This window comes from Scheffersomyces stipitis, chromosome 2, assembly GCF_000209165.1.
Source record: "Scheffersomyces stipitis CBS 6054 chromosome 2, complete sequence".
Classification (NCBI taxonomy): Eukaryota; Fungi; Ascomycota; class Pichiomycetes; order Serinales; family Debaryomycetaceae; genus Scheffersomyces; species Scheffersomyces stipitis.
The window spans coordinates 122,910-145,634 of record NC_009042.1 but is presented as its reverse complement, the minus strand read 5'-3'; the positions used below and the strand labels follow the sequence as shown (position 1 = coordinate 145,634).

Genomic DNA, 22,725 nt, shown 5'->3' with positions numbered 1-22,725 from the left:
AGACCACATGTAGGTATTCGAACAGAATACACAAGCAAAATATGGATGAATTAAGGCTAAATGGTACTATCAAATCTTGAATATTTAACCTCGAATATCTACTGAAGAATCCAAATGCCTATATCTGCCGCGCGCTACCACGTATTTTTGCAAGATTCTATTTTCTACGCGCAGATTATCCTGCGCGCTTCAAATGGCTGTTAAAAGATTTCGGGATAGAATATATTCACGTCCTCTTTCTTCAACCTGATGCTATACTCCTTGTCCTTTTCGACGTATTAATGACGATCGTGAAACAGCGCTTCTTCAAGCAAGCTTCAGTGAAGAAAGAGCTGCAAAATTCCAATTCATTTCCCAACGCCTCTTCGAGTGAAGCATCGCTCTTTGTTCAAGACGAAGATCTAGAAGACGTTACAGAAGTGAGTGCCACTGGTATAGTAGTCTCCACTACAAACAAAAATACAATTCAGAATGAGCCTGTAACTTCAGATAAAATGTCCGATGAGACTTTGGCTCGAGGTCTCTTAGAGAGCCAGCTATCGGCCACCGTTGGCTACATTGCACCTCATATAGTGAACTATCTATATTCAAAGTATCATACGGAAGCCAATTTCGTGCGGCTAGCCATTAACGAATACTTAAATGGCATAAATCCAGAAGATCTCGATAAACAGATCCAAATCGAACAAGAAGAAAGAGAGCAAAGACTGAGTAAGAGACCTTTGGAAGAACAAGATGTTGCATCTCAACTAGACTTGCTCTATGGGAGAATGCAGGCAGAATCCAGCAGTATCAACATGGAAAGGATCAGACTGAATTGGAAACGATTTATAGGTTCCGTTGACGTTCAAGCTTGGGCTACTAGGCCAACCATGCAACCATTACAGTATTCAGATAGACTTATTATCAAGCGTTTGATACCGAGAAAATCGACCATCAATAATAGTTCCATTATTAGACTTTGCACAGTACCAAAGAATACGATGGATACAGGCAGAGAAATTGGAAGAATCCCAGAGGATTTGACTCGGATCTTTGCGCCATTAATTGATCTTGATATTGCCTTTTTCGAAGCTACAGTGTTAGAAACGACAAAACGAAGACTTTCAACAGGCGACTCTTTCATTATACAAATAGACATTTATTTGCAGAACACAGCTTTCAAGTTTAAACAATTTGATGACGACGACGCACAGGACCTGAAACGTCAACGAACTCAGGCTATCAAGCTCAATTTCAATTTCGCAACCGAATCAGAAGGCGAGGCTACCCTTCGTTTGCGTCAATTTGCATTATCTAAACTTTTCGAAAGACTAGAAATAAAACCAACAAGAACATTAGACGGAAATACAACTTCGGCTGATGTGGAAGACACTTCATTAGAACTTTCAACCCAAAATCCAGAAGATGAAGCCATCGTTCTTGACTCAGATAATGAGATAGATGTGGATGCTGAACAAGTGAAGCCTATTGACTCCGTAAATTTGGATCAGTTAAAGGAATTTTACCAAGCAAACAACCAGTCCAAATTGCTTAATAGCTTACCTGAGACTACGACTCCACCAAAGGAAAACTTCAGCTTGGATTTGAGAGCATATCAAAAACATGGCCTTTCATGGATGTTAACCAGAGAAAAAGAGCATGATTTACTTGAGAAAATTGCAGCAGAAAATGGCGATACCGCATTCTCAACCCAATCTCGAACTACTGTGAGAGAAAGCTCAGAAGGTATTTTAAATCCCTTATGGAGAAGATACAAGTGGCCCAAGAATTTATCATTTAAGGCACAAAAGAAAACCGAAGAGGCAGAAGATAACAATGATAGATATTTTTATGCCAATATGTATAATGGCGAAATGTCACAGGAGAAGCCAATTATCAAGTCTAGTCTTAAAGGAGGCATACTTGCGGACGAAATGGGGTTAGGGAAAACAATTTCAGCTCTCGCGTTAATTAATTCTGTGCCTTATAGCGCAACTGAAGAGGCAAGGATATCCACTAAGCCATATGCTTCTAAGACTACTTTGGTAGTGGTTCCTATGTCGCTACTTAACCAATGGAAGAGTGAATTTGACAAGACAAATAATAATCCCAATCATTTCTGTCACATATACTATGGTGGCCAGACTAGTTCCCTCTCATACCTTCTTGTAAACAATAAGGCAAAAGATGTGCCAGTGGTTATGTTAACCACGTACGGCACTATTCTTAATGAGTATACTAGATTAGCCAAACTGAGGGACCCCAACGGGAACTTGTCTCCCGTTGGTTTATATTCTGTTGACTATTTCAGAATAATACTTGACGAAGGTCATAACATTCGTAACAGGTCTACAAAGACAGCAAAAGCTATATACGAATTGGCCCTGAGTAGGCGCTGGATTTTAACTGGCACGCCTATTATAAACAGATTGGACGATTTGTACTCCTTAGTCAGGTTTCTTGATTTAGATCCATGGAGTAACTTTTCGTACTGGAAAACATTCGTAACATTGCCATTTGAGCAAAAGAAGGTCAGCAAAGCATTAGATGTAATCAAGTCTATTTTAGAGCCAATCTTCTTAAGAAGAACAAAAAATATGAAACTGAAAAGTGGAAAGCCATTGGTCGAGCTCCCTGCAAAGCAGGTAATTATAGAAGAAATCAAGTTTAATGATAAGGAGGAAAAGTTATACAATTGGTTAAAGGCACGAGCAAGCAGCACATTCAGAGAAGGCTTGAAAAGTGGTCAGATTTTGAAGCAGTACTCTCAAATTTTAACTCATATTTTGAGATTGAGACAAGCCTGCTGTCATAGGGATCTTTTGGGTAGTGAAAATGACATGGAGGAAGATGCCACCGAAGTACTCAAAGATGAAGAGACGGATTCTTTTTTGAAGGGAATGTTTCAGTCAAAAATCGAAGGGTTTGAAAACGAGACAAAAATGAAAGAAGTCATGTATAGTCTATATGAAAGGATTGACCTCAAGGACTCCGAATGCTCAATCTGTACGCAGACACCAATTTCCATTGGGGAAATGGCTGTTACTCCATGCGGACACCAGTTTTGTTTCACTTGCCTTTTAGAACATATTGACTTTCAAGAAAATGACAAATCGCGTCTTTGTCCCAATTGCAGGGATCCTATATCCAAATATAGACTTTTCAAATTGAGATCCAGAGCCACCTCACATAAAGAAATTAATTTCCATAGTACCAAAGAGTTAAGAGACCCTTCCAAAGACTATCCATTTCAAATTTACTTGTATGACCCCGATAAGTCTTCGTCAAAGATCCAAGCATTAATCACTCATTTGAGAACCATCAGGGACCTGAATCCAGGTGAAAAAGTCATTGTATTCTCTCAATTTTCTTCATATCTTGATATTTTAGAGAATGAACTTAAGATTCAAGGCGGCAGAGATTTCGTTATACATAAATTTGATGGTCGGTTGCAATTGCTGGAACGCCAGAAGGTTCTTGACAAGTTTAATGATAATACTGGGCATGACGGCGTAACTATCCTTCTTCTTTCCTTGAAAGCTGGAGGCGTTGGCCTAAATCTTACCACAGCGTCGAGAGCATTTATGATGGATCCATGGTGGTCCCCTAGTGTGGAAGATCAAGCCATTGATAGAATTCATAGGATTGGTCAGAATGAAACAGTCAAGGTTGTTCGTTTTATCATGTCCAACAGCATCGAGACTAAGATGCTCAAAATTCAGGAAAGGAAGAAGCAGATCGGAGAAATTGTGGCAGCCGAAGAAGAGGAAAGGAGAAAGAGAAGAATTGAAGAAATCCAAATTCTTTTCGAGGAGTAGTTATTGTATATACAACCTGTTGAAAACCTATCTCATTCTCTACAATGAAATTATAAAGTCACCTTCAATTAGTCATATCAATCTATACACAAAGAGACCACATTTTGGATCTATTAGTCTTCACAATAACTTATGAGAGTGTCTGACGATCTGGTCAGTTTCTCGTCTCAACCACTTGTAGACGTAGCTGTTTTTGTCAAATGTTTCATGCAATTCGTTCCAGATTGTATTGTGATAAGCGTTAAGCCATGCCAATTCTTCTTCGTCCAACATGTCCACATTAATTAACTTTCTACAGAAAGGAACTCTGGTGACAGTCTCAAAATCCCAGAATTGTCTACCATTGTACGACAAGCCGCTATCCTTGATATACATCATGTTTTCCAAACGAATACCGTACTCACCATCTTCATAATAGCCAGGTTCATTAGAAATCAACTGACCTGGCTTCAAGGCATGTGCAGCAGCATTGGGTCTAGGACCAATACCAATTGGTCCTTCGTGGACATTTAAATATGCGCCAACTCCGTGAGAAGTTCCATGGCCGTAGTCCAAACCAAACTTCCAGAGATATTGTCTTGCAATGGAGTCAATTAAGTTACCGGTGGTGTTTTCTGGGAATTTTAAAGTTGATAGCGCAATATTACCTTTTAATACCAAAGTGTAACGCTTGATTTCTTCATAGGTAGGCTTGCCGAAGTGGATTGTACGAGTAGTATCAGTAGTACCCTCAAGAAATTGCGATCCTGAGTCGTTCAAGTAGATCTTCAATGGATTTATAGTAGCACATTGGCCCTTAGTAGGCTTATAGTGAATAACCGCACCATTGGCACCAGTGGCACTGATGGTAGCGAAAGAAAGGCCAACAAAGTTTTCTTCCTGGCTCCTAAACTCAGTTAACTTGTCATCAGCAGCACATTCGTCGATCAACTCTTGTCTATCCACTACCTGCTCTTCCAACCATGCAAAGAATCTTACCAATGCTCTACCATCTTTCAAATGGGCAATCTTTGCACCCAAAAGTTCTGTTGCATTCTTGACAGACTTCAAATCTTCAATTGGAGACAAACCTTGAGTGAAAGAACATTTCAAGTTTCTGAGTACTTCCCAGTTGGCATTGGATGGAATCAAGAACAGTTGATTAGCAATACTGAAGTCTTTAGAAATTGACGACAATCTGGAGTAGAAAGATTCATAAGGTTCAACCTGGATATTATTAGCTTCGAGAAGGGCCAATATATCTGCAGTCAATCTAGACTTTTGAATGAATAAAGTGGTGCCATTACTCTTGGTTATCACCAAGAAACTAAAGAAAACAGGGTTGTATTCGATATCCTGCCCCCTCAAGTTTAACAACCAGGCGATTTCGTCCAAAGCAGTAACAACCAAACCTCCTACATTTTCTTTGAAAGTCTGCTGCTTGACTCTATTCAACTTGTCAGCAACTTGCTCACCAGTAAATTTGGTATCCAAGATTTTGATACGCGACAGAGATGCCCTTGGAGGTAAAGGCTCAAACTTTTCCCAAATGGAACCAATCAAGTTTTCAGTAACAGCCACAAGTTCGATCTGAATCTTCTTGTTCAGGTGTTTTTCCAAAGCTTTTTCAACAATTCCCGAGATCTTCTGGTACAACTTGTAAGAGATGAGTCTAGGATCGACACCGACATTGGCTTTGGAGCCACTGTCCAAAGATAACTGAATGGCCTGTTCTACAGCCCATTCTTCCCAGGTTGGTTGATCCTTAGCACCCTGTTTCAACAAGATCCAGTTGAAGTCTAACTCGTTGGTAGCTTGGTTGAAGTATCTCCCGTCCGTGGAAAGAGCGGCTGATCCTTCAGGCACATCGTTCATACACAATAAGTCGCGAGTAACTACGGCTACACCAGCAGAGCCTCCAAATCCAGAGATGAATGATCTCTTCTGGTCAAACGCCGAGACGTACTCAGACTGGTGTTGGTCTTCCGATGGAACAATGTACACTGCCAAGTTGTGGTCCTTCATTTTGTTTCTCAACGCTTCCAAACGCTGCGAGGTATTTGTTTCCTTAATTTCAGGCAAACACAAGGTAGCAGGATCAATAGTGAAGACAGATCCTTTTCTGGAACCAGCTCTAGAACCACCGATCCCGGAGTTGGTTCTGTTGATGTTGATCTTCTGGGCAAAGAGGGACGATCTTCTATTGGTACGCGACAACAATCCTGGCGAACAGGTACAGTTGTTGCACTGACCCCTAGAGATTCTGGTAGACATAGCGCGAATAGAAGACAGTATAGTAGACGTTAACAAGATAATTCAGCAAGACAGTCAACCAATTATGATAGTAATGATATTGGCGATATTGTTGCGAGAATAGCTATAAGCGTATAGATGTTGTTGTGTGGATATTGAATAGTGATTTTTATATAGATATTGTTGTATAGTGACGTAGTTCTCTTACAATATCTCACTCTTCAACTTTGAGCTGAATAATACTCTTCTAATACCTTCTCTTGGCTAGACAATTCTTATTACAACACTGTGCTCAAATGAAACTTTTCTGATACGTTCGGAGTTCTGATTGGACTCTGAACAACTAGCAACTGTTAGCAACGTCTTGGTATACTTCACTAGAAAGAACGATATGTCCACTCTTCTCTCCACAGACACTTCGAAATTTTCTGGCTACCCAACCCGTATATGGATGAGGTCACGTGTGTCACTGAGCCTTGCCCCATTATGGCACTCAATTTTTATCTGATCACACCATACACCACTGTCAACCGAATCTGTAGGGCTGACACAATGACAACTGCGTATTTTCTGAGCACGACTGTACGACGGGTGACTATGCCTCTAGCTTTGTGAGTTGACATTTCTGACTATACTCCTGCCTTCCCTAATTGACCAATGGCCCGATTGAAGATTATCACGTGACGAGTTCATCTCTATCCGATACGGCCCAATGAAGTAGAGTATAGGTGGTTTGTTTTCAAGACTTGACTAGGAGTATTTGATGCTTTTCTTGCCAATGACAAGAATTAGACTACTAAATCGACATTTCGACGTTATTTTTTATCGTTGACTTCATGAACTCATCTCCCTATCAAGCCATCTCTAGATACTGTATACTACTGAGATAAATTGTTCCTTTCGGAAATCGGTCTAAATAGTTAGATCTGTATCATGTGATACATAGCACATGACCAAAGTATGTCTTCTCCAACCATTATGATACTATTGAAAGGATTCGTGTATGTATCGTTTCTCCCCACAAAACAGACAATGGCTGATGAGTGGAATATAGACCAGGTAGTCGAAGTACGTGTGATGATTCTGTTTATAGGAACTTTTCTAATTTTGAAAAAGCTTCAAAAAACATTGTTTTACTAACATTTCAGAATATTGAACTACTCTATTTGACCAACGACTCAGATAGAGTCCGTCAGATACAGCTGTATTTGCTTCCGCTTCAGAAGTCAGCTACGGGATTTGAACTTGGCCAATTGCTTCTACAGCATGTTTCGAAAAGCTGCAAATACTTTGGAGCTTTGACCCATACCATCTATATAAATACGCATTTGTCTTCCTATAACGAGACTATAGATACAGATAGAATTGTGCAAGTCAGCAACGCCATTATAGATGATATCATTGCCTTGTCCAATAACATAGCAACACGACAAGATTTCGATAGCAACTTGTTTATCATAAGAAAGCTAGTCAGCAATTTGTGTTTGTTGTATTTGAACCATATCGATGTTTATGGAGTAGACCCCATAACGACTCTTTTGGGTAGGAGCCGGGGAGTTGTAGATATTTCCAATTTCAATATCCAGGAAACTTTCCCTACGTTTTCTGAAATCGAGATCGCCTTGTTCTTCATCTGCAATTCCATTTTAATAGAGGATGTATGTAAAAGAGATCCTGCCAATTTGCAGAAAATCCATGCTTCGATCCATGCCTCTGTCTTCCCTAACGTCAATGCATCTCTATCCTACTTCAATTGCAAGGCATTGCCCAATTCAAAGGCTTTAACATTGCTAATTCTAGATTGTATCAACTCCTGGGTCATATATATTTCTGTTGCAGAAAATGGTTCAGATCAGAGGTATACAGAAAACGATGACTGCCAGCAGCTTGTCACAGCATTGTTGAGCCAACTAGGCATTAGATCTCAAAACGCACAAGAACTTGAAAGTGAAATGGAAGTGTTGAACAAAACTTTCACTGTATTAACTGAAATCATGGAGACATATCCTAGAATAGTAGCCAAACACAAGCAGTCTTTAGCAAGTAACCTCTTTGCCAAAGATGGATTTGGTAGTCTTTTCATGGAAAAGATTATTTCCTCCCATGAATTGTCAGAGGAATACTCCAGTGAAATAGAGAACTTCGTCAACCTTCTCATTGCATATTTGAACCTGGCCATCATTTACATTTCCCGTAACTTATATGAGCCAGAAGTCTACCAGATCTTGGATGTTATCCTTGGTCTCACGAATTTTAGAGGGAATCCAATCCTGGAAGAAAGAGTGAGCGAGCAGTTGCTATCTTTCTGGGAAGAATTTGTCAATGTCTATATTGACGATTCAGATAATCTAGAAACAATGCTTCGAGAAAAGAAGGTATTTGATCAATTTGTAGAAACTCGTAATTCCTTATTACTTTCTGTCAGTGCTATCTATTGGCAAAAGATACGATATTTTGCCAATTCTCCGCCCGAATTTGTACAGTATAGACTCCAGGTCTCAGAGCTATTTATATTGTTGTATTCCTTGCTAAACACTTCGATTTATTCGACTTTGTGCAAAAATGTTCAAGACAAGCTCATTGAATGTCAGAACTCGTTTTCACGCAACTTACTACTAGACTTGGAAGCTTCGCTATATTTGATATACAAAGTCACTGATGACCTAACCTTTTATGATGATGATTCAACCAAAGAATTGACACCATTTATTAACCAGTTTTTCAGCCACCAATTGGTAGAAACCATTGAAAGGTATTCGACAAGTGATACAGATGAAATTAACATCACGTTGTTGAATTTGCTTTCAGCAATCCCATTTTTCTTCAAGAGTGATTTGGGATTGAAGTATTTATCACCTACATTCAATTTTCTTTTTTCCATCATTCTAAATCCTGGAAAGAGAAGGTTATCGCTAATTGGTTCCAAGACAGTCCTCAAAATTTGTCAAGACTCAAAAGAGAAGCTTGTGGAATTTTTGCCTACTTTGGAATTGATCTTGCTCGAAATGATAAAGAATGTTGAAATCGACTTTGTGATTAGAGAGAGAATGGTGAATTCGTTTATTTCGATTACTCAATCATTGAAAGACCCAGTTAGAATGGGAGAAAACATTTTTAAGATCTTGAATCAAATCAATTTACAAGCAGATATAGTAATGATGAATCCTTTGAGCATCGTTCCTGCTTCAGTTCCCAAAACGGAGAAACAGATCAACGAAAAGATAGAAGAATATGCTGTGAGCTTACTATCTTGTATCAATGAAATCGGAAAAGCAAGTCAATTGCCAGAAGATGTGGAGGATTACTATACAGCGGCACAGTCTGCTCAAACAGACGAATATTGGACACAGGATCCTCTTGGAATTAAAACTTCCATTTTAAACGTAACTGCTCTCCTATCTTTGAAGTATGAACCATTAGCTCAGCATACAATTGCAACCGAAAAGAGTTGCAAGATTCTAAAGAATGGACTAAACGAACCAATAAATGGTCCTTTTAGGTTTGAATTGCCAGTGATATTCAATTACTTGATTGCCAAAATCAATAAGTGCAATTTGCCATCAATAGCGTTCATTTTCAATTTAATTGAGACAATAGTGATTTCCAATGGAGCAAAACTCACGGCTCAGAATATGGATGAGTTGATTGAGAAGTTCTTTGTCGAGAAGAAGCAGCTATTTGAAAGTGAAGTTGATTTGATTACGACTGCAATCAGTATGTTTTCTACCATCTTGGAAAGGTTTCCTTCTTTGCTAGTGGGATTGCCAGTGTTTCAATCGGAGATCCTTGACTTTGCACTTCGAGGATTAAAATCACACGAGTCGTTTTTGATTCGAGCAACGGCGAAGTTCTGGACCAATTTGATTGTCTTAAAACGAGGAAAAGCCAACGACCAAGAAATAGTGCAAAATATTATGATTCATAAACTTTCATTGGGGTCAGAAAAATCATTGGGATATACTTTGGTAGACAATGCCATTGTTTCATTCATAGATAACCCCAGGTCTCACTTAGAATATTTCTACCAGTTATTCAGAAACCTCATAGGAAAATACCCATTGCATTTCAAGAATTGGTTAAGACTGATTCTCATAGAAGTGTTTGTCAACACTCAAAACCAGAAGTTCCGAAGCAGGTTTACGATCCAATATGTGGACCAATTGGTTAGTAAGTTGATGTTGACTAGAGGACATAGGCAAGCTAATGATGTATTGAAGGAATTCTGGTTAGAGTGCAACAACTTAGTTGATTACAAAACTGTATAATAACATGTACATAACATTAACTCTTATTTAACAATATAGACACCAATTAAGAGGAAACAGCAGAATACATAACGAATGGTAGAAATACATGGGTAGAAAACAATAAAATCAAACCAATAATGAATCCAATTGCTCACTCAAATGAATGGCTTCGGCGTTATAGTCGATATCATAAAGGGCAACACACTGGTATCTGACTCTTACCTGATCATTATAAGTATCTTGCTTTGCCCTAATTCTGAAAACATGTTCTTGAAAACACTTTTCCTGAATGTAATCTTTGAAAGCGGCAGAGTCATCCTGGAGGGCAATAAGTTCATTGGCATCCTTGCCCAAAATCTTAAGAGCCTCTCTCTCAAAGAGCGTAACCCATATTTGATTGGTCTCATCCATAATGGAACAGGTAAGAATATAACGATAGGTTGGTTGTGCGTAGTTCTTGTCACATTTTTCACATCTCCAGGAATTATCGTGTTGTTCTACTAACTTCTTGTTACATGCCAGCTTTCTGTTGTTGTACTGAACTTCGTTTGTACAAGCAGGATAGCAGAAGTTGGGATCAGTTTTAATGAAAGAGATACTTGCTTTGACGGTGAAATAGTCTGGTTCCTTCTCCGAACGAAGCCCGAGGCTCTCGTCTTGAGCCTGTGCAATTGTTTTACGATCACCAATTTTTGTTTCGCCACCACTACTCTCTACCTTCAAGTTGTTGAAGTTGGCATTGACACCTTGGTTATCGTACCAGCCCTTCAACAGGTACAGTTCCGGGGTGTTTGGATTAGGCAACATGGAACCAGTCTGAGTCAACGTTAAAGATCTGCCATTAAAATCCTGAACTCTACAACTCTTGAAAGCGATAATCGAGCCTTCAGGAATACTGAACTCAGTGGCGGTATTATTCCACAAACCCACATCTATAGCAAAACCGGTTTCATCCACAATGGTGACGTTTCTTCTGTCGAATTCCTTACCTGTTGACTTGGCTGTTATTTTGTAAGGCTCATTAACAATCTTCAAGGCTCCAAGGACATCGATAATGGCATTTGGATCAAGGTTAGGAATTTGGTTCAATTTGATGAAGTTGAAGTGCATCTTGGGTACGTTGTCTACATCAAAACACTCTTCAATTTTGGTGTCTCTGTCCATCACCAACTCATATGGGTGGGATAAGGTGTTGAACTTCTTGTTGGAAGCCTGGACCTTAGCCTTGGAAATGTAGTAGACCTTACCCTCCTCCAATAACTTATGGGCAGATATGGCAACATCTTGGAAGGCACTAGCCTTTATTTCGTCTGATTCATCCAAAAAGTTGACGGAAATCAACTTGCCTTCTCCTTTGGCATTAGTCCACGTTCTGAGATCTCCCTTGTACGACACTCTAGCCTTGATGGTCCAGTTGTTTTGGTACGGAGACAATGTCTCGATGGGCGTAATCTTACCCTGGAATCCGTTTCGATTGGATGGCTGGTTTTGGTACTGTTGTGGTTGTTGAAATTGCTGAGGTCTGTTCTGTTCACTACCAGGAATTGGGGATTCAGAACGCGCTCCAGCTCCATTAGTGGCACCAGCAGCTTGCCTCTGGGCGATTTGTAAATTATCATCGTCCGGATGTTCGGCATAGTACGTATCAACGCTGATATAATCGTTAGAGTTGCCCTTTTCACTAGTTGGCGAAACGATGACCGCGTCCTTTACTATGAAAATGTGTTTCTGAGTAGGAAACGTCGAGAACTCCTTAACTTCAATAATGGAGTAACGGGAAAAGTTGTTATTCTGCAAATACGTGATACAAGGTTCATCCACAAGACCCTGGGCTGCGTATTGGCCATCATTGAGAAGAAGTCTGTACTTCTTCACTTCGTCCTTGTAAAGCACAGGCTTGATGTTAGTAACCTGTAAAATAATGGGAGTGTTCACCAGCGCGTGCTTCTTGATGGAGAACACATCTCTCAAGGCTCCACCGGAAAGATTGTAACTCATAGTGGGCAGTGCTTGTTGTTCAAGTTGTATATTTGTAAAAGTTCAGAAAGAAGAAGGTGGATATATAAATAATTTCCAATGGTACTACGCGCGCCACTGCTGTTTATGATCTTTTGGCAACGCGTGTAATGGACCACATGCAGGACATAATTTCCTTGATGAATAAAGTGCCAAAACTTGTTTCCTAATGTGTCCTGGGCTTAAGTAAGGATTCTATCACTACTTCCAACTGTATGGGTTTCCATGCGTGTTTAAAGTCTCCATAAATTTTACATCTACCACAATTTTCTATTTCTACTTCTACGACTATTTTTTTTCCTGTTTATTAGAACTGAATAGGTACATGTCGGAACTTCATAGTGACTCCAAGAGCCAACTGTAATTGGAACAATGTAGTATAGTCTCTTAAGCCGTAAGACTCAAGAAGAAAAATGTAAAGCACAAGCCAGTAGTTACCACTCTGGCTGTGCCATGTACGAAAAGATAACAAACAAATCTACTTCTATCACAACTTAGGCTGCACAGGAACAACGTTGAAGAGCTCGTCTCTTTCGTTAATTCTGACGGCTCCACTCTTCAACAACGCTTTGGTCAAGTCGTCGATCAAGTCGTCGCAGTTTTCGATACCGATACATAATCTGATCAAGTCTTCAGGGAAGTCCCTTTCTTCTCTGGTCTTAGCATCAATTGAGGCATGCGACATCTTACAAGGCATTGAGATCAACGAGTTGACACAGCCAAAAGAAACAGCAATACCAAAGATCTCTGTGCTTTCCACTATTCTCTCAGACAATTTAATGTTGCCAGTCTCGAAACTCAACACGGCACCATAGCCTCTACACATGGAGTTATGTAATTCGTGCTGAGGGTGATCCTTTAAGCCAGGGTACCTGACCTTGAAGCCAATGTTTTTCAAGAACTCAGCGACGTTGATACAGTTCTGTTGCTGTCTTTCCACCCTGATAGCCAACGTTCTCAAACCTCTACTCAAGAGCCACGAATCAAACGGAGACAACCCGCATCCGGTGGAATTTATCACGTTGTACAACTGCTCAGCAAACTTGTCGGATCTCGTAGCAATAACACCAGCCATGATGTCGTGGTGACCGTTAAGATACTTGGTGGCAGACTCGTACTGAATGTCTACTCCCAAATCCAAAGGTGTCATGAAAATTGGTGACATCATGGTGTTATCGAACACAACAACAACATCGGGATTGACCTTATGAGCATGTTCAGAAATGGAACGAACATCTACAACCTTGATAAGTGGATTAGTAGGCGATTCTAAAAAGATCATCTTGGTAGCGCGGGTGATTTTTGACTTGATGAGCTCAGTATTGGTAGTATCGTAGTGGAAAGCCTTGACGTCGCCCTTGTTGTGAAGGTAAGTCAATAAACGGTTTGTACCTCCGTATAAGTCATCACCAGCAATTACTTCATCACCTGGTTTCAATAACCTCGTGATAACATCAAGACATCCCATGCCTGAAGTCACGGCAAAGGTATGTTTAGCTCTCATGATACGAGCCAAATGGTTCTGCAAATGAGTTCTGGTGGGGTTTCCTGAACGAGTGTAGTCGTACTCGCCCATGTTGGACAACGAATCCTGTTTGAAAGTAGCAGACTGGTACAAAGGAGCCACTGAGGAATTGTACTGGTCAGCGGATTTGTTGAAGACCAACTCAGTCTCCAACGAGTAGGTCTTGATGGGCTTGGATCTTGATTTTTTGGGCGACATGATACTGCGGGTCTTCAGATGTATACCTGGGTGTACAAACTCTACGATTGCTAGATATTCCAGCGATTTTAAAGACTTTTCTTGTGTACTGTGGAAGAAGAAATCAACCTGGAAAATGATTAGTGATAAATTGATAGTGAAAAATTCCCCAGCTTCACAGTGAGTCAATCACTGTGGATGATGCAATCGCAGCAGATAAGCTGTGCATATAGTAACAGAAAATGTAGTTTAAAAAGTAGGAATTGCTGAGAAACAGTGAAGACCATTTTAGAGTAGGGCATTTTAGAGTATAATAGTGTAGAAACAAAAGATTATGTTGAGTTGAGTTCAGTAGAGACAGCAGCATTTAGCTGTTTTAGTTTGGTTGGTCAAAGAATCTGTCCCTACTCTTCTTCTGATCTCACTGTAGTCTCCGGTTCCGGTGAAAAACTGTAGTGCACGCAGTGCGAAGAGCTTGGAGTATAGAAGCTTCACTATATAGAAAATAGTTGGAGATCAAGAGTTGTAGAAACAGTGAAATCTTAGATTCAGGACACAACTGAGGAGCTACTTTCATAATAGAGATCATATGAGTCTTGCAAAGTTTCACAACTTGGAAGTTTTGTAAGTATGAGATTGGAATACTATGTTTTCACACTATTGATCTATACAATCATAATACACGCAAAAATGTCAAACAATATGCTTTTATGTACTTACATCTGTGTACTTACATCTATGTACGGTACATCTATGAAGAGCCTATAAGTCGGCTCTGGTGAACTTTCTGAGATCGGTAGGTTCGGCTCCCAACAACACCTTGGCACCACTGTGAGGCTCACAGCTTTCTCTGCCACTGATGGGTCCAATCTTTGGTTCTTTGCCAGCTTGGAACTGCTTCAAGATGTCTACAGTAGCCTCTGGGGTCAAGTCTTCGTAGAAATCGTCGTTTACTGCGATCATAGGAGCATTGACACAGGCACCCAAACATTCAACTTCTTGCAATGTAAACAAATTGTCTGGAGTAGTCTGGCCAGGCTTTACCTTTAAGTGGTCCTGGATGGCTTTCATGACACCGTCACTGCCACACAACTGACAGGGGGTGGTAGTACACACTTGTATGTTGTATTTGCCCATGGGTTTTCTGTTGTACATGGTGTAGAAGGTAGCCACTTCGTATACTCTCATAGGAGGCATGTCCAACATCTTAGCGACGTAGTTCATTACGGAAATGGAAGTAAATCCTAATTGACGCTGGCCCAAGTCCAACAAGGGCATCACAGCTCCTTTTTTGTATTGTGGTGGGTATTTGGCGATGATTTCGTCGGCTCTCTTCAAGTTCTCAGAGTTGAATTCAAAAGCTATGTTCTGGTTGTCAAGCTTGGATTCTCTGTGGACAGAAATGATGGCCGAGTATCTCTTGGACATGGCCGAGACGGCGGACTTGTTGACAGCGGTCTTGGTGACGAAACGGCTCAACATGGTGTTGTATGAATAATATGGAAAAATGAAAAATGGGAACAAATGTGAAATTTACAAATGTTTATATGCAAAGAGCTACTAGACTCAAATTCTCAACCGCAATTGACAGGCACGACACAAGACGAATGCGTTTGTACACTATATGAACTATAAGATACAGACAGCGAGTCTTTTATTGTAATTAGCAAAAACTAGAAGCTATTTGATTTTCAATTTCCTAATAATATTGTTTGCTATACAGTAGTGTGTTTAGACAATTTTTTCTCAGACAGTAATTGAGATTTCCGCACCAGTGATTGGTTGGTGCATGTGCAGGAACCGGTACTATAGCTTAACTATGGATGGCTGCGAATTTTCCGTCTACAGGGCGAGGAGGTAGACGATGGATTTGCCAGAATAGTAGAAGGCAGTACCGTAGAAATTGCAGTAGATGAAGACCCAGAAATATATATAGACGAACTTGTATCCGTTGCAATTTCTGATGGAGTTTGTGAATTTTCTGCAGATTCCGTGCTAGGTGTTAGTGTTGTTTCCAAATAGTCCTGGTATAGCACTGAGTATGTCTCTGCTGCCTTGGGTGCGGAAACGGTTGCAACATCATAATTGTTAGAAACTATCCCGACGTGGCTATCGTCCTTACCGGCGTATTCTCCAATGAGAAAAAAGTTTTCTTCCAAGTCGTAAACAGTGTAGTAGTACTGCAATATGCAATTGGGCAAGGTGCCATGGTAAGAGTTGGTTCCTATCATTACAGGTGCAAGATTGAGCCCTCCATACTCTATACCTTGCACAACCTGCCTGTCACCAACAATATCCATGATGGGGAATTTTATCACGAATCCCTGGACATCGACAGTTATATATACTTCTTTAAGTTTCTCTATAGGGTAGTATACATTGTCTTGGATAACTTGGAAGTCGTTTCCAAGAGCCACAAGTATATTATTGAGCACTGGGATGGTGGTAGCAAACCCATTAGCTCCACTATCTATCTCATACATTAGCTTCTGGTTGGAAACAACGGTGCCACCCACCTCAATAGAGTTCACTGTCAAGGAGAGTAAATTGTTGTATGCCAAAGTCGAAAAATTTCCCACCTGTCTGGTGAACGGCATCTTAGTCAAGGGACTTTTGAAAATTCTGGAATAAACTCCACCGAAAACTATCGAAGGGTTGCTGGATTGGCCGTTGATGCTGAACATAGCTCTTTTGGTAATCTTGGAAGATTTCAACTTGACAGGGAGGTTTTCATATTGGTTGGCCTTCATTGCCTCGTTGGCCATGTAACCCACACCAAGAATACCTGAAAATGAGTCCAAATCCGTTCTGTTGGCCAATGCGAACGTAAACTCTTTAATTTTCCACAAACTTCCTCCGAAGGTGTCCTCAACCTTGTTAACATAAAATAGGTCAGTTGAACCAAATTTTTCTGGATATGACTCCAAAGTATTTGAGTATGCATGCGATTTCAACAGGTTGTAGGTCTCGTTGGTAACCACCAAGTCTGAAGATCCAGTGTCAAGGATTATATTTGAGATGGATTGAGGTGGAGACCCAAGTTCGAGATTTTGAATATAGTACATGAGATCAGGAGATTGATATAATTGAAGCTTTGCATAGTTTGATGGTATGAGAGGTTTGCCAAAAATGGGAGCAAAAAATTGCAAAATAATTAAGAGTAAAAGCATCACTGATGGTTCAGCAATAAAAATTAATGTCTGGTCCACTAAAACGGGGGAATTGGTTCTTTCAAAAGGTCAATTCTTCCTGTTGTTTCTTGCAGCATGAAATAGAAACTTTGTCATATATATACTTGTAGTCGGCTTATTTACCACGTCTTGTGGTATAATAAATTGGTTCTCGGGTAATTCAGGTGAAAATTAAGACAACAGATCTAGTGTTCCAATTTAATTTCCCAATTGAGACATGGCAATTGCAACCATTTTGAAAGGGGTACGCAACCTCATACACAAATAAAGTAAACTATCTGAAACAAAAATAATTGGATGAAATGGACCCCACAGGAGGAAAGCTTTCAGTCAAGGCAGACTAACTTTGTTTAGCCGAATATCAACTTCTCGTTACATCAAACTAAGAGTTAAAGCAGCCCAACATTCAGGAGGTTGCGTAGACTAATTTCAAAAAGGACACTTTACACGAACGACTACTGTCTTTCATTTTTCTGCCACAGCTTATAGTAAAGTATGTTAAAATAACACTAACAGATACCTAACATCTGAACTCATACCACAACAAGTGCTCTATAACTCATGCCATCAGCACCCAAGCTGTGGTAGCCCATCTTTATCACCTCCTCTCACATGATATTGCACGTGACAAATCCATGCGATATCCCAGGTCAACTTTAATTCTGAAAACCACCACCTTAAAACGGCATCTACAAGAACCCATATTATTCCTATTCATTGTTTCTGTTCATTTTTTCACTTTGTTTCACCGGCCTAGACACTAAGCCCTCCAATTTTGCAGTCCCTGTTGTTTTCAATTTGCAGCATTATATCTATTTCCATATTTGGGTCCATCCGTTCTCCTCCCACATAAACGTAATCGTTATAGATCTTTGTCAGAGTCTCACTCAGTATTTGCTACGCCAATAATCTTCTATTGTATTATCCTTATACCATATATCAAAACTATCTATCACCTGTACCACTAAATATCTGCTACGTCTACTTGCTATTGCTATTACTATTTACTATTTCCTTCCAATATGAGCAATAATAGTAATCTCAATAGTAGCAGTTCTAGAAACACCTCACAGCATATCAATATACCCAGCCGTGGCAACAATAATAACAACACCATCAATGTGTTTGAGACTCCACGGTCGCCTTCCAGATCCACACGCAGCTTGGATCCACCCAAGCTTAACGATGCTCCCATATTGCCGTCGACTTCTCCAAGACGTCGCAACAATAAGTCTATATTCAGCGATAGATATATCCCCAATAGAACGGGCATAGATCTCCAAGCAGCATTCAGCTTATCCAACGAAGAAGTGATACCTGATCTTCGTAGTAACAATGCTGACAACGAGATCGAAATCCGTAAAGAAGAAGAAGCTAACCGGACGTTTTCGACGGTGTTGAAGGCAGAGCTATTCGGCGATAATGTTCCGATGGCCACAGCCAACTTGTCGTCAGGACTTTCGAGCTCTAGGAAAACTTTAGGAAAACCCAATACGATTAGGCCGAGCAGTTCAAGCAACGGTTTACAATCGTCAACTCGTTCCATCGCTGATGGTGGTGCCAACATTACTGGAACACCTCCCAGACCCTCCGTATCTTCAACTCCTCGGTTAGGCACTGGCTCTTCGGGATCAACATCCAACTCTCACAACGACAGCTCTCCAAGTAGTAACAACAACAATGGCAATACCATTAACGGAGGCTCTAATTTACACGATGTAGACGATGTCACGAGAACTCCACGTAGAAAAACGAACCTTTTTACCTACCAGTCACCCCAAAAATCACGGCCTATCTCGCGTGATCTCCAGCAGGAGCTCTACTCGTTGTCTCCGGTGCGACAGGAATCGCAGAAACTTCTACTTTCTCCACAAAAGAAACCTCGCAGTATCTCCAAAGTGCCGTACAGAGTCTTGGATGCTCCTGAGCTATCTGACGATTTCTACCTCAACTTGGTTGATTGGGGTCAACAGGACATTTTGGCAGTAGGCTTGGGTGACAGCGTGTATCTCTGGGACGGAGCTACTCAATCAGTAGACCGTCTCTGCAATCTAGCTAACAAAGATAAAGTCACCAGTTTGAACTGGATAGGTTCAGGAACCCATCTCGCAATTGGCACTTCAAAGGGTCTAGTAGAAATCTGGGATGCCACCAAAATCAAATGTGTTAGAACCATGACAGGTCACAGCTTGCGTGTGAGCTCTTTGGCATGGAACGAACACATACTATCCAGTGGATCTAGAGACCGAAGCATCCTCAATCGAGACGTCAGAGTGGAAAACCACTATGTCAACAAATTTGAAAGTCACAAACAGGAAGTCTGTGGTTTGAAATGGAATGTAGAAGAGAACAAATTAGCCAGTGGTGGCAACGACAACAAGCTCTTTGTTTGGGATGGTTTGAATCCCAAACCGTTGCATCAATTCACAGACCATAGTGCTGCTGTGAAGGCTATAGCATGGTCCCCCCACCAACGAGGCATACTAGCTTCAGGAGGTGGTACAGCTGATAAGACCATCAAGACATGGAATACTCTTACTGGTAACTTAGTGCATGATGTAAATACTGGCTCGCAGGTCTGTAATTTAATCTGGTCCAAGAACTCCAATGAATTGGTTTCTACCCATGGCTATTCGAGGAATCAGATCATAGTGTGGAAGTATCCTTCTATGCAACAAATAGCCCAATTGACAGGACACACCTATAGAGTCTTGTACTTGTCGTTGTCACCAGATGGCGAGACTATTGTTACTGGTGCTGGGGACGAAACTTTACGGTTCTGGAACGTCTTTGAGAAAAACAAACAAAACGAGCCTCCGTCTTCGGTGTTATTGGATGCATTTCTGCAGCTACGCTAATGAATTGTATAGATCTTCAAGTTTGTATGTGATGTTCAGTAGTAATGTTACAATAATATACAAGGGATTCAAGAGTGGACTAATTCCACTCAAGATGCTATAATAAGAGTTATGATAGAATATGAAAAGGGATTATGTAGGATCGTATTGTGACAAATATTACAATGGAGATTATAGTAGAAGGTACTCAGTATTCATCATAGACTTCTCCTGGTTCGGGTCAACATTATTGGCAGTGCACCATTCTTGAAGATTTCCAAGGAGCAACTTCACATTGCCCCGCAGGTCTTTCTTCAAGAGTTTCATGTACTCCAACGTGAGCAAGATATCTTCCTTTCTAAACCCGGTGAAGTCGGAAATATCATTCAAACTGAACGACAGACCAGGCTTGAAATGCGAAGTTATCACACTAGCCAACTTTTTGGACCAGAACCGAAGGTAGCTAACCTTGCCATACGGAGAGAGTGGGAATTCAGGTCCACTGTGGTATTGGCCAGGAGTGACATGCGCCAACGCGTACAGAAACTCTATTAGCAATGAGCCCAAGTGCCGTCTTTGAAACGGGGGAAATACACAGATGCATGCTAGGTTATTGTCGTTATCGTAAGCTAGCATTTCCTTTGAAAAGAAACCCATGGGTTTGAAGTGTTGTTCAGTGTAAGGGTCAGCATTTACATCGTTGTCATAGCCGTAAACAATATAGAAGTTGAAATGGTCGATGTTGTAGTACACAGATTTATCGTCGAGAAAGAGCTTACCAAACAAACAGAGGTTCTGACAGAAAAGAGGATCAGTGAATCCTCGCACTTCTCGTATGAGATATGGGGTATGGTCATCTCGATACAAGAGCTTTCCCACTTTCGGTCTGGCCACATTATATGAGCAGACCACTCTGTGCTGTTGCATCTCGTGTGAATTGGAGGTATATTTGAAACAGTACTCGCATACATAAAGTTCGTTCAACCAGTAGTCGTCATCATTATGGTTATTATCGATGTTGGAGTTTTCAGTATTTGTGACTGTACCTGTAAAGTTGCTATGGGTCGAGTTTGCATTTGCTTTTCGAGCTGCAGCTTTAGACAACCTCGTAATTTTTGCTGAATTTTCGTTTTGATTTGTATCTATGGAATTTTCACGATTTCCATCGTGGTTTCCATTATTGGATGTCATAGAAGACGAAGCAACCATAGACGTAGATCTAGATCGTTTCCGAGCCCGCAAACTGGGATCTGAGGCGATACGATTGGAAAAGTCGTATCCCAAAGCCATATGGGCTGTATCGTAAGCGTTGAAATACGCTGCATTGCCGTACCACGTATTGAATCGGTAATTGCCAAAGAGCACGGTCTTTATGTTGGGTTTGTCCAATACGCCATAGAAGCCGTTATCATATCCCTCATCCTTGGGCACGGACTTCTTTGCCTGCGTTCGCCCATCAGACATGGATCCTATGTGAGATAAGAATTCGGAACAAGAGACGAGAGTCCAAAGAATCTAAAGAAGAGGATCCTTCAATCGCTATGGGGAAATCAACTATGCCATCTGATAGTGTGGAAATCTTTTTTCGCTGGGGAAGGGTGAAAAAATGTTGCGCGCTCGAAAAATTCCACATATATTCACGTAAGTTCAGTACATACGGGATATACGATTTGTTTTTCGCCATAAATACCTATTGACTCTCTTCTGCTAGTATTAGTACTCAACAATTGAGAAGAAACAAGTGCTGATATTAGACGCGTACTATAGACAAAAGTTGGACTGAAACTGAACCGTTACAAAAAGACGCGTACAATACTGTATCCACAGATTCAAATCAGTTTTGCTATCAATAAGCCCATCCTAGATTATATCCAACTCATAGAAACACACACAATGCCACCAAAGGGATGGAGAAAGAATGCCGATGGCCAATACCCTCAGCCCAACAAAGATGCCGAGCTTGTATCTATAGATGATATCTTGTTTCCCAGATCGTCAGTGCAGAAACTTGCTAAAAACATAATAGCTGGCGATGAAGGTAGCAATATGATTTTGGCTAAGGACTCGATGACGGCATTGCAGCGTTCGGCAACTGTCTTTGTATCTTATATCCTTTTCCATGCTCGTCAGTTATCTAAAGAGGGAACCAGAAAGACCATCTCCACCCAGGATATTATTCATGCCTTGGAGAGAGCGGAGTTTGCTGGGTTTATTCCTGAGGTCAAGCACAAATTGAGTGCCTATGAAAGCAATGTAGCACTCAAGAAAAAAGTGAAGTCTGACACCAAGGCTGCAGCTGTTGTTTCTAATTCAGAAGATAAGTCTGACGATTTCCCTCAAACTAAGAAGCTTAAAACCAACAGCGAGTCAGCAGTTGGTTCTCAGGTGAAGACTAACGATGACGACGACGAAGAAGACGAAGAGGAAGAAGTGGAGGACGAAGAGATGGACGATGACGAGGTAGAAAAAGATGACGAACCAGAAAATACCCATAACGATTCCTTGGACGTAGAAGAAGTAGATGTAAATCCAATTGCTGCATTGTCCAAAGAAGAAGCCGAGCTTGGAGGAACTGAACAAGAAGACGAAGATCAAGACGACGAAGGTCGAGACAACTCAAGTGACGACGGCGAAAACTAGAATTAGAGAATATGTATAATTGGAGCATATGTATTATATATAAGCAAGTTTTGAAACGTA

At 40.7% G+C, this 22,725-nt stretch overlaps 10 protein-coding genes across 10 annotated transcripts; 4 read left to right on the top strand and 6 right to left on the bottom strand. All coding sequences in view use genetic code 12, as the record gives it.

The window, feature by feature from the left end:
• The first annotated feature begins 257 nt into the window (after positions 1-257).
• On the top strand, positions 258-3,866 carry RAD5 (ATPase/DNA helicase). The gene is made up of 3 exons (XM_001382753.1): positions 258-432; positions 520-1,418; positions 1,467-3,866. The coding sequence occupies exons 1-3, from the start codon at positions 282-284 to the stop codon at positions 3,798-3,800; spliced, it is 3,384 nt and encodes a 1,127-aa protein (XP_001382790.2). The 5' UTR covers positions 258-281; the 3' UTR covers positions 3,801-3,866.
• Positions 3,851-6,394, bottom strand: XPA1 (X-Pro aminopeptidase). Its single transcript, XM_001382221.1, has one exon. The coding sequence runs from the start codon at positions 6,051-6,053 to the stop codon at positions 3,921-3,923; it is 2,133 nt and encodes a 710-aa protein (XP_001382258.2). The 5' UTR covers positions 6,054-6,394; the 3' UTR covers positions 3,851-3,920.
• A 670-nt stretch (positions 6,395-7,064) lies between these two features.
• PDR6 (member of the karyopherin-beta family) lies at positions 7,065-10,297 on the top strand (the record flags this gene model as incomplete). Its single annotated transcript, XM_001382752.1, is given in 5 exon segments — positions 7,065-7,100; positions 7,181-7,362; positions 7,396-9,184; positions 9,242-10,135; positions 10,154-10,297. 5 exon segments carry the CDS (start codon positions 7,065-7,067, stop codon positions 10,295-10,297), a joined length of 3,045 nt encoding a protein of 1,014 aa, XP_001382789.2.
• A 1-nt stretch (position 10,298) lies between these two features.
• On the bottom strand, positions 10,299-12,301 carry RFA1 (DNA replication factor A). The gene is made up of 2 exons (XM_001382220.1): positions 11,863-12,301; positions 10,299-11,841 (listed from the first exon to the last, which is right to left on the bottom strand). Exons 1-2 carry the CDS (start codon positions 12,275-12,277, stop codon positions 10,406-10,408), a joined length of 1,851 nt encoding a protein of 616 aa, XP_001382257.2. The 5' UTR covers positions 12,278-12,301; the 3' UTR covers positions 10,299-10,405.
• Positions 12,302-12,782: 481 nt separating this feature from the next.
• STR3 (cystathionine beta-lyase) lies at positions 12,783-14,018 on the bottom strand (the record flags this gene model as incomplete). The annotated part of the gene is made up of 1 exon (XM_001382219.1): positions 12,783-14,018. One exon carries the CDS (start codon positions 14,016-14,018, stop codon positions 12,783-12,785), a length of 1,236 nt encoding a protein of 411 aa, XP_001382256.1.
• A 660-nt stretch (positions 14,019-14,678) lies between these two features.
• On the bottom strand, positions 14,679-15,635 carry NUO24 (subunit NUHM of NADH:Ubiquinone Oxidoreductase). The gene has a single exon (XM_001382218.1). The coding sequence runs from the start codon at positions 15,477-15,479 to the stop codon at positions 14,760-14,762; it is 720 nt and encodes a 239-aa protein (XP_001382255.1). The 5' UTR covers positions 15,480-15,635; the 3' UTR covers positions 14,679-14,759.
• Positions 15,636-15,814: 179 nt separating this feature from the next.
• Positions 15,815-17,167, bottom strand: PICST_29382 (predicted protein; the record flags this gene model as incomplete). Its single annotated transcript, XM_001382217.1, has 1 exon — positions 15,815-17,167. The coding sequence occupies one exon, from the start codon at positions 17,165-17,167 to the stop codon at positions 15,815-15,817; it is 1,353 nt and encodes a 450-aa protein (XP_001382254.2).
• A 769-nt stretch (positions 17,168-17,936) lies between these two features.
• On the top strand, positions 17,937-20,159 carry CDH1 (substrate-specific activator of APC-dependent proteolysis). The gene is made up of 2 exons (XM_001382751.1): positions 17,937-18,745; positions 18,803-20,159. Exons 1-2 carry the CDS (start codon positions 18,211-18,213, stop codon positions 20,044-20,046), a joined length of 1,779 nt encoding a protein of 592 aa, XP_001382788.2. The 5' UTR covers positions 17,937-18,210; the 3' UTR covers positions 20,047-20,159.
• A 58-nt stretch (positions 20,160-20,217) lies between these two features.
• PICST_29380 (predicted protein) lies at positions 20,218-21,489 on the bottom strand (the record flags this gene model as incomplete). Its single annotated transcript, XM_001382216.1, has 2 exons — positions 20,218-21,071; positions 21,270-21,489. The coding sequence occupies 2 exons, from the start codon at positions 21,487-21,489 to the stop codon at positions 20,218-20,220; spliced, it is 1,074 nt and encodes a 357-aa protein (XP_001382253.2).
• Positions 21,490-21,918: 429 nt separating this feature from the next.
• Positions 21,919-22,665, top strand: PICST_34779 (predicted protein; the record flags this gene model as incomplete). The annotated part of the gene is made up of 1 exon (XM_001382750.1): positions 21,919-22,665. One exon carries the CDS (start codon positions 21,919-21,921, stop codon positions 22,663-22,665), a length of 747 nt encoding a protein of 248 aa, XP_001382787.1.
• Positions 22,666-22,725: the final 60 nt, after the last annotated feature.